Genomic DNA, 17,382 nt, shown 5'->3' on the forward strand with positions numbered 1-17,382 from the left:
GAGGTGGATTTGGTGGCTGCCTTTCTTCATCTTCTAGACTCTCATATTCCTTTGACTACAGGTGGAGATTGGGTGCGATGGAGGTTCAAGAAAAATGGGGAGTTTGCATGTGCCAGTATAGTGGGGGTGGATCACCTTCTAATACACTATAAGGAAGCTTATCAATTGTGGTGTCTTGTATTTAGATCTTTTGGTATTTCTTGAGTCTTACTAGTGTGAAAGATCTTTTATTTGGTTGGAGGAACTGGATAGGAAAACACTTGTTGAATAATTGGAATTTGCTTTCGTATGCTTGATGTGGATTATTTGATGAGAGCAAAATAAGCGTATGTTTGAGGATATGGAGACTACAAGGGACCAGCTTCCAGCTTATTTTGTTAGCACTTTGTTTGACTAGTCTTGTGCTTTGGGGATCATGAATAGAGATTCCATTCCATTGTTTAATCTCTATCTTTTTGTACATAATTGTTTGTATTTTTTGTAATTCAGGCTACTTCATGCCTTTCTTTGCATGAAGTATTCGCTTTTCAATAACATATCCATACTGGTGCTTCAAAACTCGGGCCTTATAATCCTAGTTTTCAAATATCCCAATCCATACTTGACCCTACATTATATTCGTTAAAGAAAAAAAAAATTACCTGAAGCATGGAAAGATTTATTTAAACAGTACACCAATTGCCTCTCACAAGACATGGGCGAGCACAAATACAGAGACAACCATTTATTATTCTTTGGCTCAGCCATGAAGCATATACCTAGAATCAACTTCATAAATGTCACACAAAGCAAACTCATGAGTACCTCAACCATTCTATACACTCAATCTCATTGATGCTGATTCTATTTTGCAATGCATATTGGGGAATGCCCAGTGACTTTCGTTTTTTTAGTTAATATTTACAAACTATTTACTTGCTGGAAAGAAAATAAAATATTAAAAGGAAAAACTTTACCTCCAAAGGAAAACTCCTCCAACCCACTACCATGGCAATTGATAAAACCATCGGTGTACTTTTTATCACATGACCTATTTAATGAGTCATGTGACTTGTGTAAATTATACATGTGGATGGTTTTATGAGTTGCCACATAAAGGATTGGAGGAGGTTTTTCCAAACCAATTTGGAGGAAAACTTTGTCCAAATTAGAATGTGTGGTACACCAGTTTCAATCATGCCACTCTAAAACTTAAAACAGCTTTCAGCTTCATAATACCCATCAAAATTTGTCTTTCTAAAAATAAACATCTTAGAGGTAAAAGCAAAAATACTCTGGAACAGAAAATACACACACAAGAAAAAACAAATAACAACAAAAAAGGTAAAAAGATCACAAACGGACCTGGAATTCTTCTATATCGACAGCCAACTTTTCAGCTTCTAGGGAGGCATGTTGTAAATCATCATCAAAAGACTTCTCACTTTCAGAAACCACACCAAGAATTTCACCCTGGTCACCTGAAATAAGCAAGTTTAAATAAGTCGAACATCAAAACAAAAAGCTAGGAAAGTAAAAGTTTTAAAAGTAAGAAACTACCAAATATTTAACAGCCACCATAATGATGGTAGTAGACATAATGATCTCAACCTAACCAATGATTCCACACAACTGGACCTACACATCCCTTTCAATTACATGACCTCTAATGAGCCCACTAATTGGACAAGTTTTTTGTCATACATACAAGACTTTAGAACATTATGCTTTGTGTTGAGAAACTCAAATACAAGAGAAAATGCATAGCTTTAATACAATTTATGAAACAAGATGTTATGAATTGCAAATTATTTTATCTTAGACTAAGCTTCAATTCAAGCCCTCCAACTTTCGGTTTGCGGACAATTAGGCCCCTATAGCTCTGATTTTAGCAATCCCAACCTTGAAGTTTCAGTTTGGTGCCAATTTGGCCCCTCCCTCCATCTCCTTTAATATAGGTGCTGTTAGATATCATATGAGTTTCATGTTACCATTGCCGAGAGTCTTGTAGCTCAACTGGTTGGCACCTCCTACTGTTTCTAAAAAACACATCCAAGGTTTAAATCCCCCTACCCCAACTACTGAATTATAAAAAATAAAAAAATAAAATAAAAGACCATTAAATGACATCAACTTGAGAGAAACATTCAAGAAAAAAATATAGAAGGAAATTAAATACAACCACCACTGAGGACTAGCAACTAGGATTGTTAAGATTCTGACCAGAACCAACAAAACCAGCCCAAGCCAAGCCAAACTGACTGACTCTAGATGCTTCCGATGGTAAAAAAAATTTGGATTTCAGTTTCTTTCTTTCTTTCTTTTTTTTTTTTTTACAATTACTGACGTGGGCTGATGTGGTCATCAGTTTCAATTTTAACGTTATGACAAAACCACACTAAACCATATATACGATTAATTTTATATATATATATATATATAAGCATATATTTTATTAAATACTTTTTTTTTTTTTAAATTGTACTAGTACAAAACACCACCCCACGCTAACCCCCACAACCCCCAAGATTTTTCCTCACCCCCTTCATCTCTTTTCCTTAACAACACAGATCTTGCCTGCCTTGGTCACCACCTTCACCTTCCTCGAACTCCAGTCAACACCTGCTCAGCCCAGACCACCACACTCAAACTCAAAGAGAGCAAAGCTTTTAAAGTCCAAATCAAACACAGCAAAGCCAATCCATCAAAGCAAGAACAGAAAAGAAGAAAATGGGTTGTGTTATTCAAGAACAGAGAGGGAAGACTGGAAGAGCTTGTGAATGGATTGAAGAGCTCCTAAGCCCAACCCATCCCTCCATGCTCTAGATCAATGGTCAACATTTTTCTTTTCTTGAATACGAGATTCTAAATGCTGTGATTATATATTTTCTGTGGGGATAAATATTTTGATTTGTTGTAGGTAAACTTGTTGGAACCGGGTTGTTTTCTCTTGCAACACCGACCAAACTGATCACATTGTACCGAAAAACTGAGACCAATGCAGTCCAGCTTCCTCCCTCCTAGCAGTGTGGTTGGTACGGTTCAAAATGGCCTCCAAAGGCCAACCACACCAGCAAGCAGAATTGAGAAATTGAAAAGAAATTTCCTTTGGGGTGACATGGGGGATGAGCTTAAGCATCATTTGGGGCATGGAATACGGCGCGTACTCCTATTACTAATGGCATATTGGATGCTAGAAGGTTAGTAACCTTTAACCAGGCCCTCCTGGGTAAATGGAAGTAGCGTTCTGAAACAGAGGCATTGCAGTTGTGAAGGCGTATAGTAGCTGTGAAATATGGAGAAGGGCGGGGAGGTTTGTGCATGAAGAATGTTCACGGAACTCATGGTTGTGGCTAATGGAAAGGTATTAGCTTAGGGTGGGACAAGTTCCAACAGTATATACACATTGAGGCAGGTTTGCGTAGTTAAGTTCAGATTTGGCGTGACAGTTGGTTTGGTGACCTAACATTGAGGATAGCCTTTTCGGACTAGTACAGTTGTTCATTAGACCGAGATGCTTTGGTTGGCTCCTTGTCAAGAAAGGCTCCTTTACATACCTTTCTTTTCCTTAAATTGTCAATTGTCAGACATTTCCCCAAGGCAGCAATCCATACAAAGAAAGACACTCTAGAAGAAATCTTCTGCTTCCAAATGCTCTTACAAGGGAAAAATTTATCACTATGGCCAGCAAGAAGATGGTAATATACACTAACCATAAACCCCTTACTCTTATTAGGTAGCCAACACCTCTTATCTTCCCCAATCCCCCTTACAAGAGTGCCATAAATAGTATCCATGAAACTCCAAAAACCTTCCAATTCCCAATCATGCACATCCCTAAAGAAATGTATATCCCAATGAAGGACTCCATTGGTGTACCTCAATATGTCAGCCACACTTGCCTCCTTGCTTCAACAAATCCCAAATAATTTGGGATAGCAGTCAGCAAGAATAGTCGATCCACGTCCGGTCTAGCCAGAACTGCACTTTTGATCCATCTTCAATTTCAAACAAGATAAACTGAGACAAAAGGGGCACCTCCGTCTAATATTTTTCCACAAACTGACTCCATAGGGACCAGAGATTGAGTTAGACCACCAACCACCTAATTCACATCCATACTTTACCTCTATCACTTGACGCCACAAGGCATCCCTTTCTTGCCCAAATCTCCACAACCACTTCCCTAATAAAGGTACATTAAAAAGTCTCAGATTCCTAATCCCCAAGCCACCTAAAAAAAGTGGAGCATAAACAATAGCCCATTTAACAAGATGAAATTTGGGTTCTTTGTGTTCACTTTCATGAACCTTTTGTAATTCTTTAGACTTCTTTGTGTTCACTTTCGTGTACCTTTTGAAATCATAACTTCTTTGTTTTGACTTTCATGTACATGAAGTAGTCTTGTTCAATAAAATATGCATTTACTTATTAAAAAAATAACAATAACTGTAGGTTTAATCTTGAGTCAAAATTATAGACCCACAAACTTACAAATCATACACAAGTGATTCAATAGTATAAATTGATTGACAATAATAAGCCATTGCATACAAGAGTGATTTATTTGCATGGAAAAATTAATCACAATTACAATCATAATATATATATATATATATGACACAAGACTAAAAGAAAGATAAATTTTTTACATCATGCCAATTTAACCCTAACTATATTAGATTCCCAATTTGCAATAGAAGATAACGTCTTATAAGGTTACTATTGAAAATTCAAAAGATGATACCAAGTAAAGTTATTCCCACTAAATAGCAGTGTGCATGTCTGTGTGTGAGTGTGAACGTGTATATGAATGCATCTATAAAGTGAATGAAGAGGAAATTGGGCAGTAAAAGATAATAGATACCACACCTGTTAAAGAGGTAGTTTGAACTTCCAAATTGTTATCCACCACCTCGTGTTCTGGTTCAAGTTCCTCATCATAATTTTCATCATCAAACACTGACGTAGGCTTCAACGAAGCAAGAGAAACTTCAGTAGAGAAGTACTCCTTTTTGGGTAACAAATGGTCCTCCTCACTAGTAGCTTGAATCTCAGGACCCTCATACTGCTCATCAAAATCTTCATAATCAACTGCATCTTCAGCCTTCTCATCATAATCTGACAGCAGAAGAAATCCAAAAAAAAAAAAAAATCAGAAGATTGAAAAGAGTAAGGGGCCAAATCTACAACAGCCACCCCCAACTGCAACACCTTTATAGCTGCCTATGGTTAAAAACACTAATCCGAGATTAATGATATAATCTCAAGCTCAAAATCACATTTGCCACCACAGTATGAATGACTAGCAGATTCAAATCCCATATATAATATACCACACTTCTTTCTATTTCTTATCTTTTTGATAGAGAGAGGGAGAGAGGAGAAGATAAAAGAAAAATGTAAATCTAAGGTATCTGCATTATCTACAAGGAAAGCCACTATGCCATCATTTTCAAGAGAAACTACAGCTTGACATGCAAACCAGCACAAGGGAGGCTCCCGCACCAGTTCACATTCAAGATGAAGTAAATTTAATAATTAATTTCTAATTTGTCATTTACAATACCAAGTTCTTCAAACCTCAATAGTAGAAAACATTAGAAAAGCTGAATCTGGAAGAAGAAAATGACTTTAAGAGATAGAGAGCAATTAGGAGTAGCGTCCAAGGTCACTCCAATAGTGATACCATGGCACCTACATCTTTATGTCTGTGATTGGTAAAGGGGATTTCATCACAGACAGACATTAAATGGTTTGAAACCTTTGGGACTATGGCTTTTGGGACTTTCATAATGAACTTCACTTGGTATCTCCTAAGTTCACCCTTACATTATGTTACCACAATTAAATTGCCCTAATAATGATTTTATTTTATCAAAATAAAATGCCTACACATTATTCATTCGTAAGTGCATATAAAGCACAATGGCCCTTGAAAGAAACCCCCATCGAACTCTTTACACTTTGGAGGGAACCCAACTCTTAAGTCAACTTTTGAAATGTGCTGCTCCAGATCTTACGGTATGTAATAAATTTTATTGAAAAAAAAAATAATGCTCTTGCATTTGCTTTTCACTCCAACACAAGCATAAATACATTCTGTGCTGTAAACTTCTATCTTTTCAAGAGAAAATTTACAAAGGAACACAAATTATAATACAAAAATGATCTAGTTAATCGAGCTCTAAAATTCCAAAAGTAATCCACAGAGAATGTGCTCATATAGAATCTTTAAAACCCACATCCACCTTGTTGAAATTAGCCAGTAAAACATACAGAAGCCCAGGAACCACACTACTGCTGTAATAAATCACGACTAATAGAAAAATCCAACCAGATAAATGCCATATGCATTCACCAAAACTCAAAAGAATTTCAACATACAAGTACTTGACCCACAACAGACTAGTCATCAAACGTCACTTAAAATAAATTAAAAGTTCAAATTTTACTTGGTTGAAGAAAAAGAAATAATAACAGAACATCAAAAACTGCATGAGAAAGTTTTTCCAGGCATACAACATCACCTTGTTCAGTAGTATCAGCAGGTGTCCGTGGTGATCTTTCTGACAGCTGAAAATAGATTAAATAAATAAAACAATGATCAGTGACAGAAATAAGGAAAAGAAGAAACTACAATTATACTTCCCCCAAATAATAAAGATGCAAAAGTGATAACCATAGGACACAAATAACCTAAATAAGAACCTATAATGCCATTTTTCCCTACAACCAAAAACACAGGATTGAGATTTCCATACATCTATATCTGTCAGAGAGGGACCCAGCTTGTCAGCCAGTGCAGCAAGATGCTCCTTTGCATCCTGAAAAGCATAGTGGTATAATTACCATCAATGTCACAATAATATCGCAGAAGATAATTATCCTAGTCAAATCAACCTGCAAAACATGATAAATAAATAAAACCCTCATTCCACACAGTGAAAGTAAAGGTTTCCGAGAAAGTGAAAAAGTAAACTAGTTGAGTGTAGACATTACTTGAAAGCTAGAATGGTATGTTCGTGAACTCAGCAACGGTCAATAGGTTTTTTTTTTTTTTTTTTTGATGAGTAACAAAAAATATATATTAGAGAAGAACACAGCCCCGTACATAGAAAATGTACTAAAGAGGCAAAAACATCAGGAAACCAAATTACAATGATCAAGCAAAACAGGAAGGGAACCACACTTGGCTGAGTTTCATCCGATATAAAGAGGGTGGGTTTTGTTCTGGAACGTTGTAACTTAGGCTTAGGCTTGTGAGGCAAATATTTATGATGCCCAGCTTGGGCTTTGGGCTTCCAAGAAGCGTGGGGCCTTGGCCCACTACCGTTTGTTACCACTTTTTTAAAACTTGGCCCTTTACCGTTTGTTAATATAGTTTTAAAACTGTGTAAATTATTGTCACCACTGGGCTTCACGGCAACCACATTTTTAAAACCTGGCCCACAATCGTTTGTTGACACAGTTTTAAAATTGTGTAGCTTATTGTCACCACTGGGCTTCACAGCAACCGAGCCCACCTCATTGATCATAGAAGAAAGCACGTGCCACTTCCCTTCATTCCCACATTCCACGTGCAAGGAAATCTCCAAGGTCAACGATACATTACCACTGCTACACGCATCGCCATTAGTGACCGACGTGACAACCACTCCATCACAATCTTTTCCAATCCCGGAAATACCTCCCCAAGAAATATACGGTTTCGAAATTTGGGAACCTGACAATATCTCCTTCCCTCTGTTTTCAAATCCTTCACATTTCACGTTGGCCCCCCCACCGGTTTCACGTTGGCCCTCCTATGCTTAACACCAAAATTCTGATAAATCGGAAGGATTGTCTTCCTCAAATGGACTCCAAACCCTCTCCAACCACTCCCCAAGTTCCCTTCCAGTATGACAATGGATCCCCTCCGACGGCCTTTGTCTAATTCAGAGAACAACAAAAAGGTGCCATGGGCATTGGACCCCAACTGAAGGATAAGAATTCTATCTCCCTCCCGAACAGTTCTCGTAAACTAAACCGGCTTTTGCTTAGATGTCAGCTCCTCAACGTGAAACAAAATACTCTTCGCACTCTCCTTAACCATACAGACAGAACGAGAGGTGTTCCTACCTCTTTCATTAATACGTAAAGAGAAAAACGAACCCCCTTCCTCAATAGCAAACTCAAAGGTTTTAGATTCAATGAAATCAAATGTAGAACCTCCCATAACGAATAACTTCTACCTTGGCATCTAACTACTACCAACACCAACAAACGTAATATGCTCTAGTAATGAATGGTTCCACTTTAGTTTTTTCCAATAGCTTTTTATTTGGGATAAATAGCAAAATTCATCACAAGAAAAGGAGCAAAAGAGGCATAACCTAGAACACAGGGAGTATACAATGGAAAGTCCAAACAAAGAAATAAAAGGAGGAAAAATAAAGAAAAGAGGCACAAAAAAAAAAAACAACATTAAAGTACAAAAAACAATTAATAGAAGTTCAAAATGTTGAAGAAATTTAAAAAGTTCGTAGAAGAAAAAGTATGAGAGATCAAAGTCCAATCATATAAAGTCTTCAGAAATAAGTACTTCAGCTTCGCCCCAAGTTCAGCACTTTCCCCTCAAAAAAATGAGCATTTCTTTCCCCAAAACACCACATTAAATATAAAGAAACAGCTTTCCATATCTCCCATTACTTAATTTTTCCAACACAACAACATTTCCAAGATCAGGCGAAGCATTGGGATCTTCATTTTTCCAGGTTGGTACAAGATTGGGAGCTGGAGTCCTTGGATAGGTTTATGGATTTAATTTATTCATCCTCTCTTTCTAGAAGAGGAAATGACAAGATGTGTTGGAAGCCTAATAATAGTAGGGGTTTTGAAGTGGGAGGATATTACCAGCTTTTATGTCCTCCTAATTCAGTTCATTTTCCATGGAAAATTATTTGGAGACCTAAGATCCTTCCTATAGTTGCTTTCTTTTCTTGGAGTATTGCATTAGGGAGAATCTTGACTACAGATAAACTATGGAAGAGATGTATCAACGTGATTGATTGGTGCATCATGTGTAAACAGAATGGGAAAAATGTGGATCATCTGCTTTTACATTGTCCTTTATCTTCTGAGATGTGGTCCTTGGTTTTTCGTTTGTTTGATATCCATTGGATTATGCCACTGCGGGCTAAAGTTGCACTGGTACAATACGGGTGTGGGTACGAAGGTACAGAATTTCTTGAAAAAGTAGGGTAGGGCAATTAATTAATTAATTAATATTATTTTAGGTATATTTTAAATATTTTTAGACATAATTTAAGTTTATTTAAAAATTTTAAATTTTAAAATATATCTAAAATCAATGTAAAAGCAATTATAAAATATTTGAAAGCAACAAATGATAATTAACTACCAATTCAAGCAAATATATTAGGGGGCAAAGAAACTAATTTCTGCTACTTTTTAAATTTTAATGCACAAACCTTAATAATAATAATAATAATAATAAATATAAATATAAATATAAATAAAAAAAGTAAAAAAACCCACTAACCCACAGTAAAAGAAAGAGAACACATAACCCAAGCCACTGCCCCTTTGTATTAACAAAACATTAATCTTCTCCCACCCACCCAGCCTGTTGTGAAAAAAAAAGCAGCTGAGAAATTGATATCAAGCTATGCAAGCAGCAAAGAAGATCAGCAAGTGACAGGAACAGAGGAAAAAAAAGAAGCAAACAAATTAAATAAGAAGAGAGCAAGCAACAGATGGGAGATGACGGAGAGGGGGGGATCGGAGATTTGACGAAAAGAAAACCTCAGATCTGAAGAAATCTGAAGATCTGAGAGTAACTTGAGAGTCAAACTTGTGTTACCAGTTGCCGATCTATGATTTTTTCTTCTTTTTTACAAATGTTTTACTCTGCCATGTCTGGGGCATGTCAAAACTGTGTCTAGGCTGTACCTGGATAAAAAAAAAAATTTAAAAATTCTTTTGGATACAATTTTGACACTTTGTACCCGTGTCGGAGCAGTAACCATGTCCAACACCGGTACTATGCCAAAAATGGCATGTCTATGCAACATAGATTGCAGGTTATGGATCTGCTAACCTCAAGGCATGGCAATTTTGGTCAGTACCGTAATAATAAAAAATCCCATTTCCAAGATGAAAGAAGGGTATGGATGTGAGTGGGGAGGCTGGTGCACCAATTCAGTAACCAGTTCTTATGGATATGGAGTGAGTTTGTGGAAAACTATAAGACAGGGATGGCCCACCTTTTCATGCTACATTCGGTATAAGGTTGGGGATGGGTCTAGAGTGAAGTGTTGCCAGAACTTAAGGTGCGGGGGAGAGCACCTGGGATGCACAGACGTGGCACCGGAGGTGCCGCACCCGCATCCGACGCGGCGGGACTCACCGACGCGCGAGGGACGCCGCTGCTCGCGCGTTGGTGCGGCGTCCGGCCGCGTCCGCCACGTGGCATCTTATTTTTCCCGCCGACGCGGCTTGAATCGCACCGACGCGGCGCCGATTCGAGCATATTCGGGCCGATTCGGCCAGAATCGGGCTGTTTCGGCCGTTTTGGTCCGTATCGGCCGGCGACCGAAACGGCCGAAACAGGCCTCGAATCATGCTGCAACAGCCGAAATCGGCTCTAAATGAGACCCAAAAACCCTAAATCTATCCTTCCTTAATTTTATTTTGAATATTTGTTGCTTCTTTTGTGTTTTCTTTTTGATTTTGTGTTGTGTTTTGTGTTTCTTGCTTTTTTCTCTTTGTTTTGTAAATCAAGGCATAGTAAATTAGTAATATGTTTTTTAAGAATATTTTAATAGTAAAAATATATAGAAAATATAAATAAAAATATTTTTAATAATTTTTTAATTGCCGAGTCCCGCCGCACCCGCACCCACTTTTTTCAAAAATTGCCGAGTCCCGCACCCGTACCCGCACCCACACCCGCACCCGTGCTTCATAGGAGAGCACTCTAAAGATGCATTTTCCAGAGTTATTCAGGATCAGCCGGGATAAGGAGGCACGTGTGGTAGATCTTAAGGTTCTCCAACAAAGTCCTCCATTGGGATTTGAATTTCATGAGAGCTGTGCAGGATTGGGAATTGGAGTCATTGTCAAATTTTATGGACATTATTTATGGCATTTTTGTGAGGTGAGGTGGGGAGGATAAGATGTGTTGGAAGCCAGCTAGGAGAAGCAATTTTGAGGATAGTGGCTATTACCGGGTTTGTATTGCGCTAAGGATCATTCATTCCCTTCAAAAAGTATATGGAAGCCAAAGATCCCTTTTAGAATTGCTTTTTTTTGGTCTGGACTACAGACTTACGGAAACTTTTGATGATTAATAATTTACAAAAAAGGAAAGTTAGGATTTTGGATTGGTGTTATCTGTGCAAAAGTAACAGGGAAACAATAGACTATCTTATGATCCATTGTCCTATTGCTACTGAGTTGTGGTCTATGGTGTTCAGTTTGTGTGGAGTTCATTGGGTGATGCCAAAGACTGTTGCTGATCTACTACCTCTTTTTTTTTTTTTTTTTTTCTTTTTTTTGAGAAACAAGCTTGTAGGCAAGGGCAATTTGGTCATCATTGCAATGGTGTTATTTGGATGGTTGTCCCCCATTGTTTGATGTCAAATGTTTGGAGGGAGGGGAATAACCAAAGCTTTGAGGATTCTTAGAGGACTTTACCAGATCTTAAACTATTTTTCATTAAACTTTGTTGGCTTGGATGCAGTAGTCAGAAGTTATTCTCTGTTTAGTTTGTGATTTGATGGACCTTTTTAATTTGCAATTGATTGTATTGGTCCCCAAATGTATACATCTTTTATTCTTGTGTGACTCATTTTTTGGGTTCAATAAAAATCATTATTTATCAAAAAAGATGAAAGAAGGCATTATCCACGTGACAAAACACAGATAGAAAACCACATGGAACACCAAACTAACAAAAAAGCTAAGCCACACTCTCTCCTTGATTCTTGCACATAAAGTGCCAATCCATTCCAAATGCTCTACCAAGGAAAAGTCTCCCTTTCTCCACTCAATACCTTGTAGTAGCACTACACTTGAATCCTTTAGATTTGGAACTTGAAGATATCCAAACCAGATTATCTGTCAACCATTACATAACTTCAAAGCATATCTGTCATCCAACAATCAAGCCACTGAAAGCTAATGATCATGTGAATTGAAATTTTCTTATGTATCTGCTTAGGAGGTTAGGCTTCTCAGAAAAATGGAGAGGGTGGATTATGTGGTGCATGTCAATTGTCAAATTTTCTATTCTAATCAATGGTACTCTAGTTTGGAAGCACTAGGGGTGTTCATCAAGGCAACCCATTATCTCTACTCCTTTTTGATATTGTCATGAAGGCTTTGAGTCATATGTTGGATGCAGCTACTATTTTGGGACAGCTTTCAGGCTTCTCAGTGGGTAGTTCAGCTAGTACGTTGCTAACGGTATCTCATCTGTTATTTGCAGATGATACACTTATTTTTTGTGATGCTAACTCACATCATTTAGCTGCTTTGCGTGGGATTCTTACCTAATTTGAAGTGGTGTCAGGGTTAAAAATTAACTTGTTGAAGTCAGAATTGGTACCAATTCGTAACATGCCTAATATGGAGGAATTAGTGGAGATTTTAGGTTGTAAGCAGTCTTCACTTCCTTTGAAATACTTGGGCCTTCCATTGGGTGCTACCCATAAAGAGGAGACAATTTGGAACCCAGTTTTGGAAAAGATGGAGCAGCATCTAGCTGGGTGGAAGAGGTTGTATTTATCTAAGGGGGGCAAAGTAACTCTTATTAAGAATATTCTCTCCAGTAAAAGTGGCTAATAGTATGGAGAAAATACAGCGATACTTTCTTTGGAGTGGTATTGATGCTCCTAAGGTACCTCTAGTGGAATGGTCTAAGGTTTGTATGTCGATGCAAAATGGAGGTTTAGGGATTCAATGGCTGAGAAGATTTAGTTCTACTTTGTTAGGCAAATGGCTGTGGAGATATGGAATGGAGAGAGATGCCCTTTGGAGGAAGGTCATTGAGGCGAAATATGGGACGAAGGTCGTTGGTGTACCAAACCGGTGTAAGGACCTATGGCATTAGCGTGTGGAGATCCATTAGAAGTGGTTGGTTGGACTTTTCTAAATTTCTTCAGTTTGACGTGGGTGATGGTATTAGGGTAAAGTTCTGGGAGGATATATGGTGTAGGGATTTTTCTCTTTAGAAAGCAATTCCTAATTTGTATAGTATTAGTTGGACAAAGGAGTCTTCTGTGTTGGAGGTTATGCAGTTCTCTTATGGGAGGCTACATTGGGACATTCAGTTCTATTGGGAGTCAAAATCGTTGGATCTATTTAGGGATGTGCTTTATTCCACGAAGGTGCAGGGTGTTGGTGCTAACAAATTTTGCTTGAAGCCAGCAATGAGTAGAGGTTTTGAGGTTTAAGTTTCTATCACTCTTTATCTCTTTCTTCTGTCATTGATTTTCCTTGGAAAATAGTGTGGCAATCAAAGGTTCCTCCTAGAGTAGCATTCTTTTCTTAGAATGCTGCCTTAAGTGAGATCTTAAGGTCAGATTATCTTTGGAAGAGGCATATTGCAGTGCTAGAGTGGTGCTTTATGTGTAAAAGGTGTGGGAAATCAGTGGATCACCTTCTTCTTCATTGTCCTATAGCATATGAGTTTGTGGTTTGGTATTTTGTTTGTTTAGTATATATTGGGTTATGCTGTATAAAGTTAGTGAGTTGTTAGCTTCTTGGCAGGGCAAGTTTGGTAGACATCAAAATATAGAGTTATGGAGGTTTGTGCCGCATTGTTTGTTTTGGTGCTTATGGCAGGAGAGGAATGCTAGATGTTTTGAGGATTGTGAACGGTTTATTCTTAACATTAAGTCTTTCTTTTTCCATACTCTCATTAACTCAAGAAGTACAGCTAAAAGGATGCAGAAAATCATAAATGGAAATACACTGCGTAAAAACCCAGATAGGAGCCCACTGAAACAAAGTACCAAATAGAAGAGACTTTAAGAGATCTAAAGGTCTATCATTATCTTCAAAGGTACAAGTATTTTTTATGAAAGGCAAGAGTGTTGCTTCTTCTTTTTATCTTGTCTAACCCGTGATCAACATACAAATCGCAACTCTTTCATCAAGAATTCTATGCCCTAAAACCGGAAGTTTCAATCCCCAAAGCCCTTAACATGGTTAATTCTAGGCAGGTTTACAAATGTATTCTACATCAGACATCCATATGTGTATTTCCAAAATAATTCAGCGTGGATATACACATCATGTTTGTTTGTTTGTTTTTTATAGTATATAACTAAAAACTATATATTACATCAAGGGAAGAATAAGAATACCTCATCAAGGTAATCAACATCAAGATCACCAGAATTGTCAACGTTTCCAAACATGAACCCCAAAAACCGATTACCCCCACCACCCTCCTCGTATTCTTCCTCATCATCTGCCAAATCGAAATTCAAAACAATATTTTATGAGAAGTACACAAAACTACAATTCTTATTTACATGACAAGTGAACACAAAAACAATACTAAGCAAAAATTATAAACACCATGCATGCATTATATCTATAGGCATCATATACATTAGGCAGACTTCAAATGCCATGATAAAAATTCTAGCACCTCTTGACAACAACAAGAAATATTATAAACTAATGCTTAGAGGAAAGCTACGGCAAGCCACTTTTGCACGTATGTATGTCTGTTCTAATTTCTTAGGCACCTTTTCTTCTCCTCCAGGCCTTATAATTTATATCACTGACAATAGCGTAGTGTTATTTGTCATAATATAATGCAGTAACAACTAACCACTAAAATTGTAGTTTATTTGCGAGTTAAGCAACAAACTAACCTTCATCCCTTCCTTCTTGGGAAGGGCTACCCGACTCATAACCCATCGTGTATTGTACAGCCCTGCATTACAGTCAGTGACGAGAATTCAGACATAGAAAATTAAAAAGCAAATTCAACCAAGAAACACAAAGAAAAGTAGCATAGTATAGAGGAGCAAAAACATAGAATTCAAGATTATAATTCCAGCATTTGGAGAAATTAACCAAGCAAGAAGAATTTCGCTGGCCCAGATTTTCAGTCATAATTCAGAATTTATTAAATAAAAAACAAATCCTTAGCCCTTAAAATCAGCATGTACGAGATAAAGAGACAGAGAGAGATATATTTTTCATGTTAGAATCCCCAATTTAGGTAGCACATGATGAAAAGATTGAAAAGAAAATACCAAATCGGTTGAATACGAACCCTAATCGATGAAAATAGCAAGAATCGTATGAATTCAAAGAAAACAAAACAAAACAAATAAACAAAAAAACCAACTAAATTGTTGAAGCAGAAGAAACAGAATAATCGAAAACACACACAAAACTTAGCTTGGTTTTGAAAGCAGTCCACCATGAATTAAGAATTTCAAACTTGGTTATTCTACTTGTTGTTTTAGAAGAACAGAAAAGAGAGATTTTAGAGAGAGAGAGAGAGAGAGGAGGGTGGTGGTGAGGAATAGGACAAGAGAGTGAGGTACTAACTTGAGGTTTGGTGGTTGTAATATGGCGGAATACGGTGGCCTCACGCGGCGGAGAAGCAGTCACAGCGTCGATGAAGAGAGCGAGAGCGAGAGCGACTTAGAGAGAGAGAGAGAGAGAGGAGAAATGAAGAGAAGAAGGGGAGTCGGGTTAAGCTGTGGGTATTTTGGTCATTATGGAAAGTTGGTGGGGGTATTTTGGTAGCTAGGTATTATCGGGATTCGGGTTATATTTATAAGGAAAAACTGCCGTCCTTAAAGCAAAAACCCAGTTTTTACTTTGTTTTTTTAGTCCATACTCCTCTTCTTCTTCTTTTTCGGTTTTTCCTTTTTTTTTCCTTAAGAAGAAAAATAAATATAAAAACTTATATATCTCAAGTTTAACCTTTTTCAAATTTGAAAGTTACTAAAAACATTTTATTTAAACGTTCTATTACATTTTTTCGGTTAACATCATTCAACTGATCTTCTCAAAAAAAAAAATCACATGATTGATTGATTTAAATTTAAATTATCGAATATTAAGGTTTAAATTGCACAAAACTTTCAATTTTAAAGAGTTTATGATCTGAATGTGACGGGTCCAATTTGCTAAAAAGAAATAATATACATATGTGTGTGTATGTATATGTATATCCAATACTTTAACCCATTTAAAAATTAAACTTGAAAAAATTGCATGCGAAGGTCGACTTGTAGAAAAAAAAAATTACTTTAATTTTAGCATGGTTTTTACAAGCTCTATCGAATTTTCATTATAAAATAAGACGAAATGCTATTATATTTTCACACTAGAAGTTTGGTGATGATTATATTATTTGTTGTAAAACTCTTGATACAAAATCTTGTTAAATTTCTATTATGAAAATAATGTGAAATACTGTCAAATTTTCTTCATAGAAATCTAATAGGGCTTCGAGTCAGCTAGTGAAGAATATGTAAAGGTCACAGCTCATTTTCAAAACAATTTCAAAAACCCCAAAAACATTTTGTCCCAAATTTCATGACCCGTAGACTTAATTTTTTACCCTTGCTTAGATTAGGGACACGGGACTTTCCTTCAATCTAGGTTTAGTAATAAAATCAAATAGACATAAGTGACCAATCACACTTTAAAAATCCTAGTGATTGTTGTCGACTCTTAAATATTATGTAAACTACTCACAATTTCCACACACAATGCTTGCATAGGGTCCATAAAACCTCGCACTAATATTTTGAGAAAAGGGTGTCATGTTCCTTTTCTTGCACATCACAATCATAGGTGGTCAATGAGATGGGAGGGTATCAACAATATGGATTGTGTATTTAAATATATATATATATATATATATATATATATATTTATGTTCAAAAAGGGGGGGGGGGGGGAATTAGAAATGATAAAGGGTAACTTATTAATTTCCAATACTTCAAGGGGACATTTCCAATATCACTAAAACTGAAACCTCATTTTTCTCTTAAATTCTCAAAAAGCAAAACATATAACTTCTTTGTGATCTAAAAATCGACTTAATTCAAACACCCCAATGGGGTGTAATAAAGACACATGCATTCACATTACTTCAACTAATGTGTAGCTCGTGTATATACACAAAAATAATCAAAATTATACGGTTCAAATTATACTTTTTTTTTTGGAAGTGGTTCAAATTATACATGGTTTTAACTTAAATTTTTTTAAAAACATACATTTCTAAAAAATGTAATGGTTTCTCATATTATGTGTGTATATATATATATATATATATATATATATATATATATAACATTTAGAATTTAATTACTTTTGGGCTCTTCAATAATTCACTTGTCACAAAAATTA

General features: G+C 36.6%; 1 protein-coding gene across 2 annotated transcripts in view; it reads right to left on the bottom strand.

Moving 5' to 3' along the window:
- The window catches only part of LOC142642539 (transcription initiation factor TFIID subunit 1), a 49,271-nt gene extending 33,570 nt beyond the window's left edge, over window positions 1-15,701 (bottom strand). For both annotated transcript variants that reach the window (XM_075816918.1, XM_075816917.1), the window contains exons 1-7: window positions 15,562-15,701; window positions 14,874-14,935; window positions 14,355-14,461; window positions 6,744-6,806; window positions 6,510-6,555; window positions 4,852-5,100; window positions 1,345-1,460 (exon numbers count right to left, since the gene is read on the bottom strand). In XM_075816918.1, the coding sequence (XP_075673033.1) occupies window positions 1,345-1,460; window positions 4,852-5,100; window positions 6,510-6,555; window positions 6,744-6,806; window positions 14,355-14,461; window positions 14,874-14,919 (627 nt within the window). In that variant the 5' untranslated portion in view covers window positions 14,920-14,935; window positions 15,562-15,701. The remainder of the gene's footprint in view (window positions 1-1,344; window positions 1,461-4,851; window positions 5,101-6,509; window positions 6,556-6,743; window positions 6,807-14,354; window positions 14,462-14,873; window positions 14,936-15,561) is intronic.
- Between the last annotated feature and the right edge of the window lie 1,681 nt (window positions 15,702-17,382).

Source organism: Castanea sativa, chromosome 7 (genome assembly GCF_040712315.1).
Source record: "Castanea sativa cultivar Marrone di Chiusa Pesio chromosome 7, ASM4071231v1".
NCBI classification, from domain to species: domain Eukaryota; kingdom Viridiplantae; phylum Streptophyta; class Magnoliopsida; order Fagales; family Fagaceae; genus Castanea; species Castanea sativa.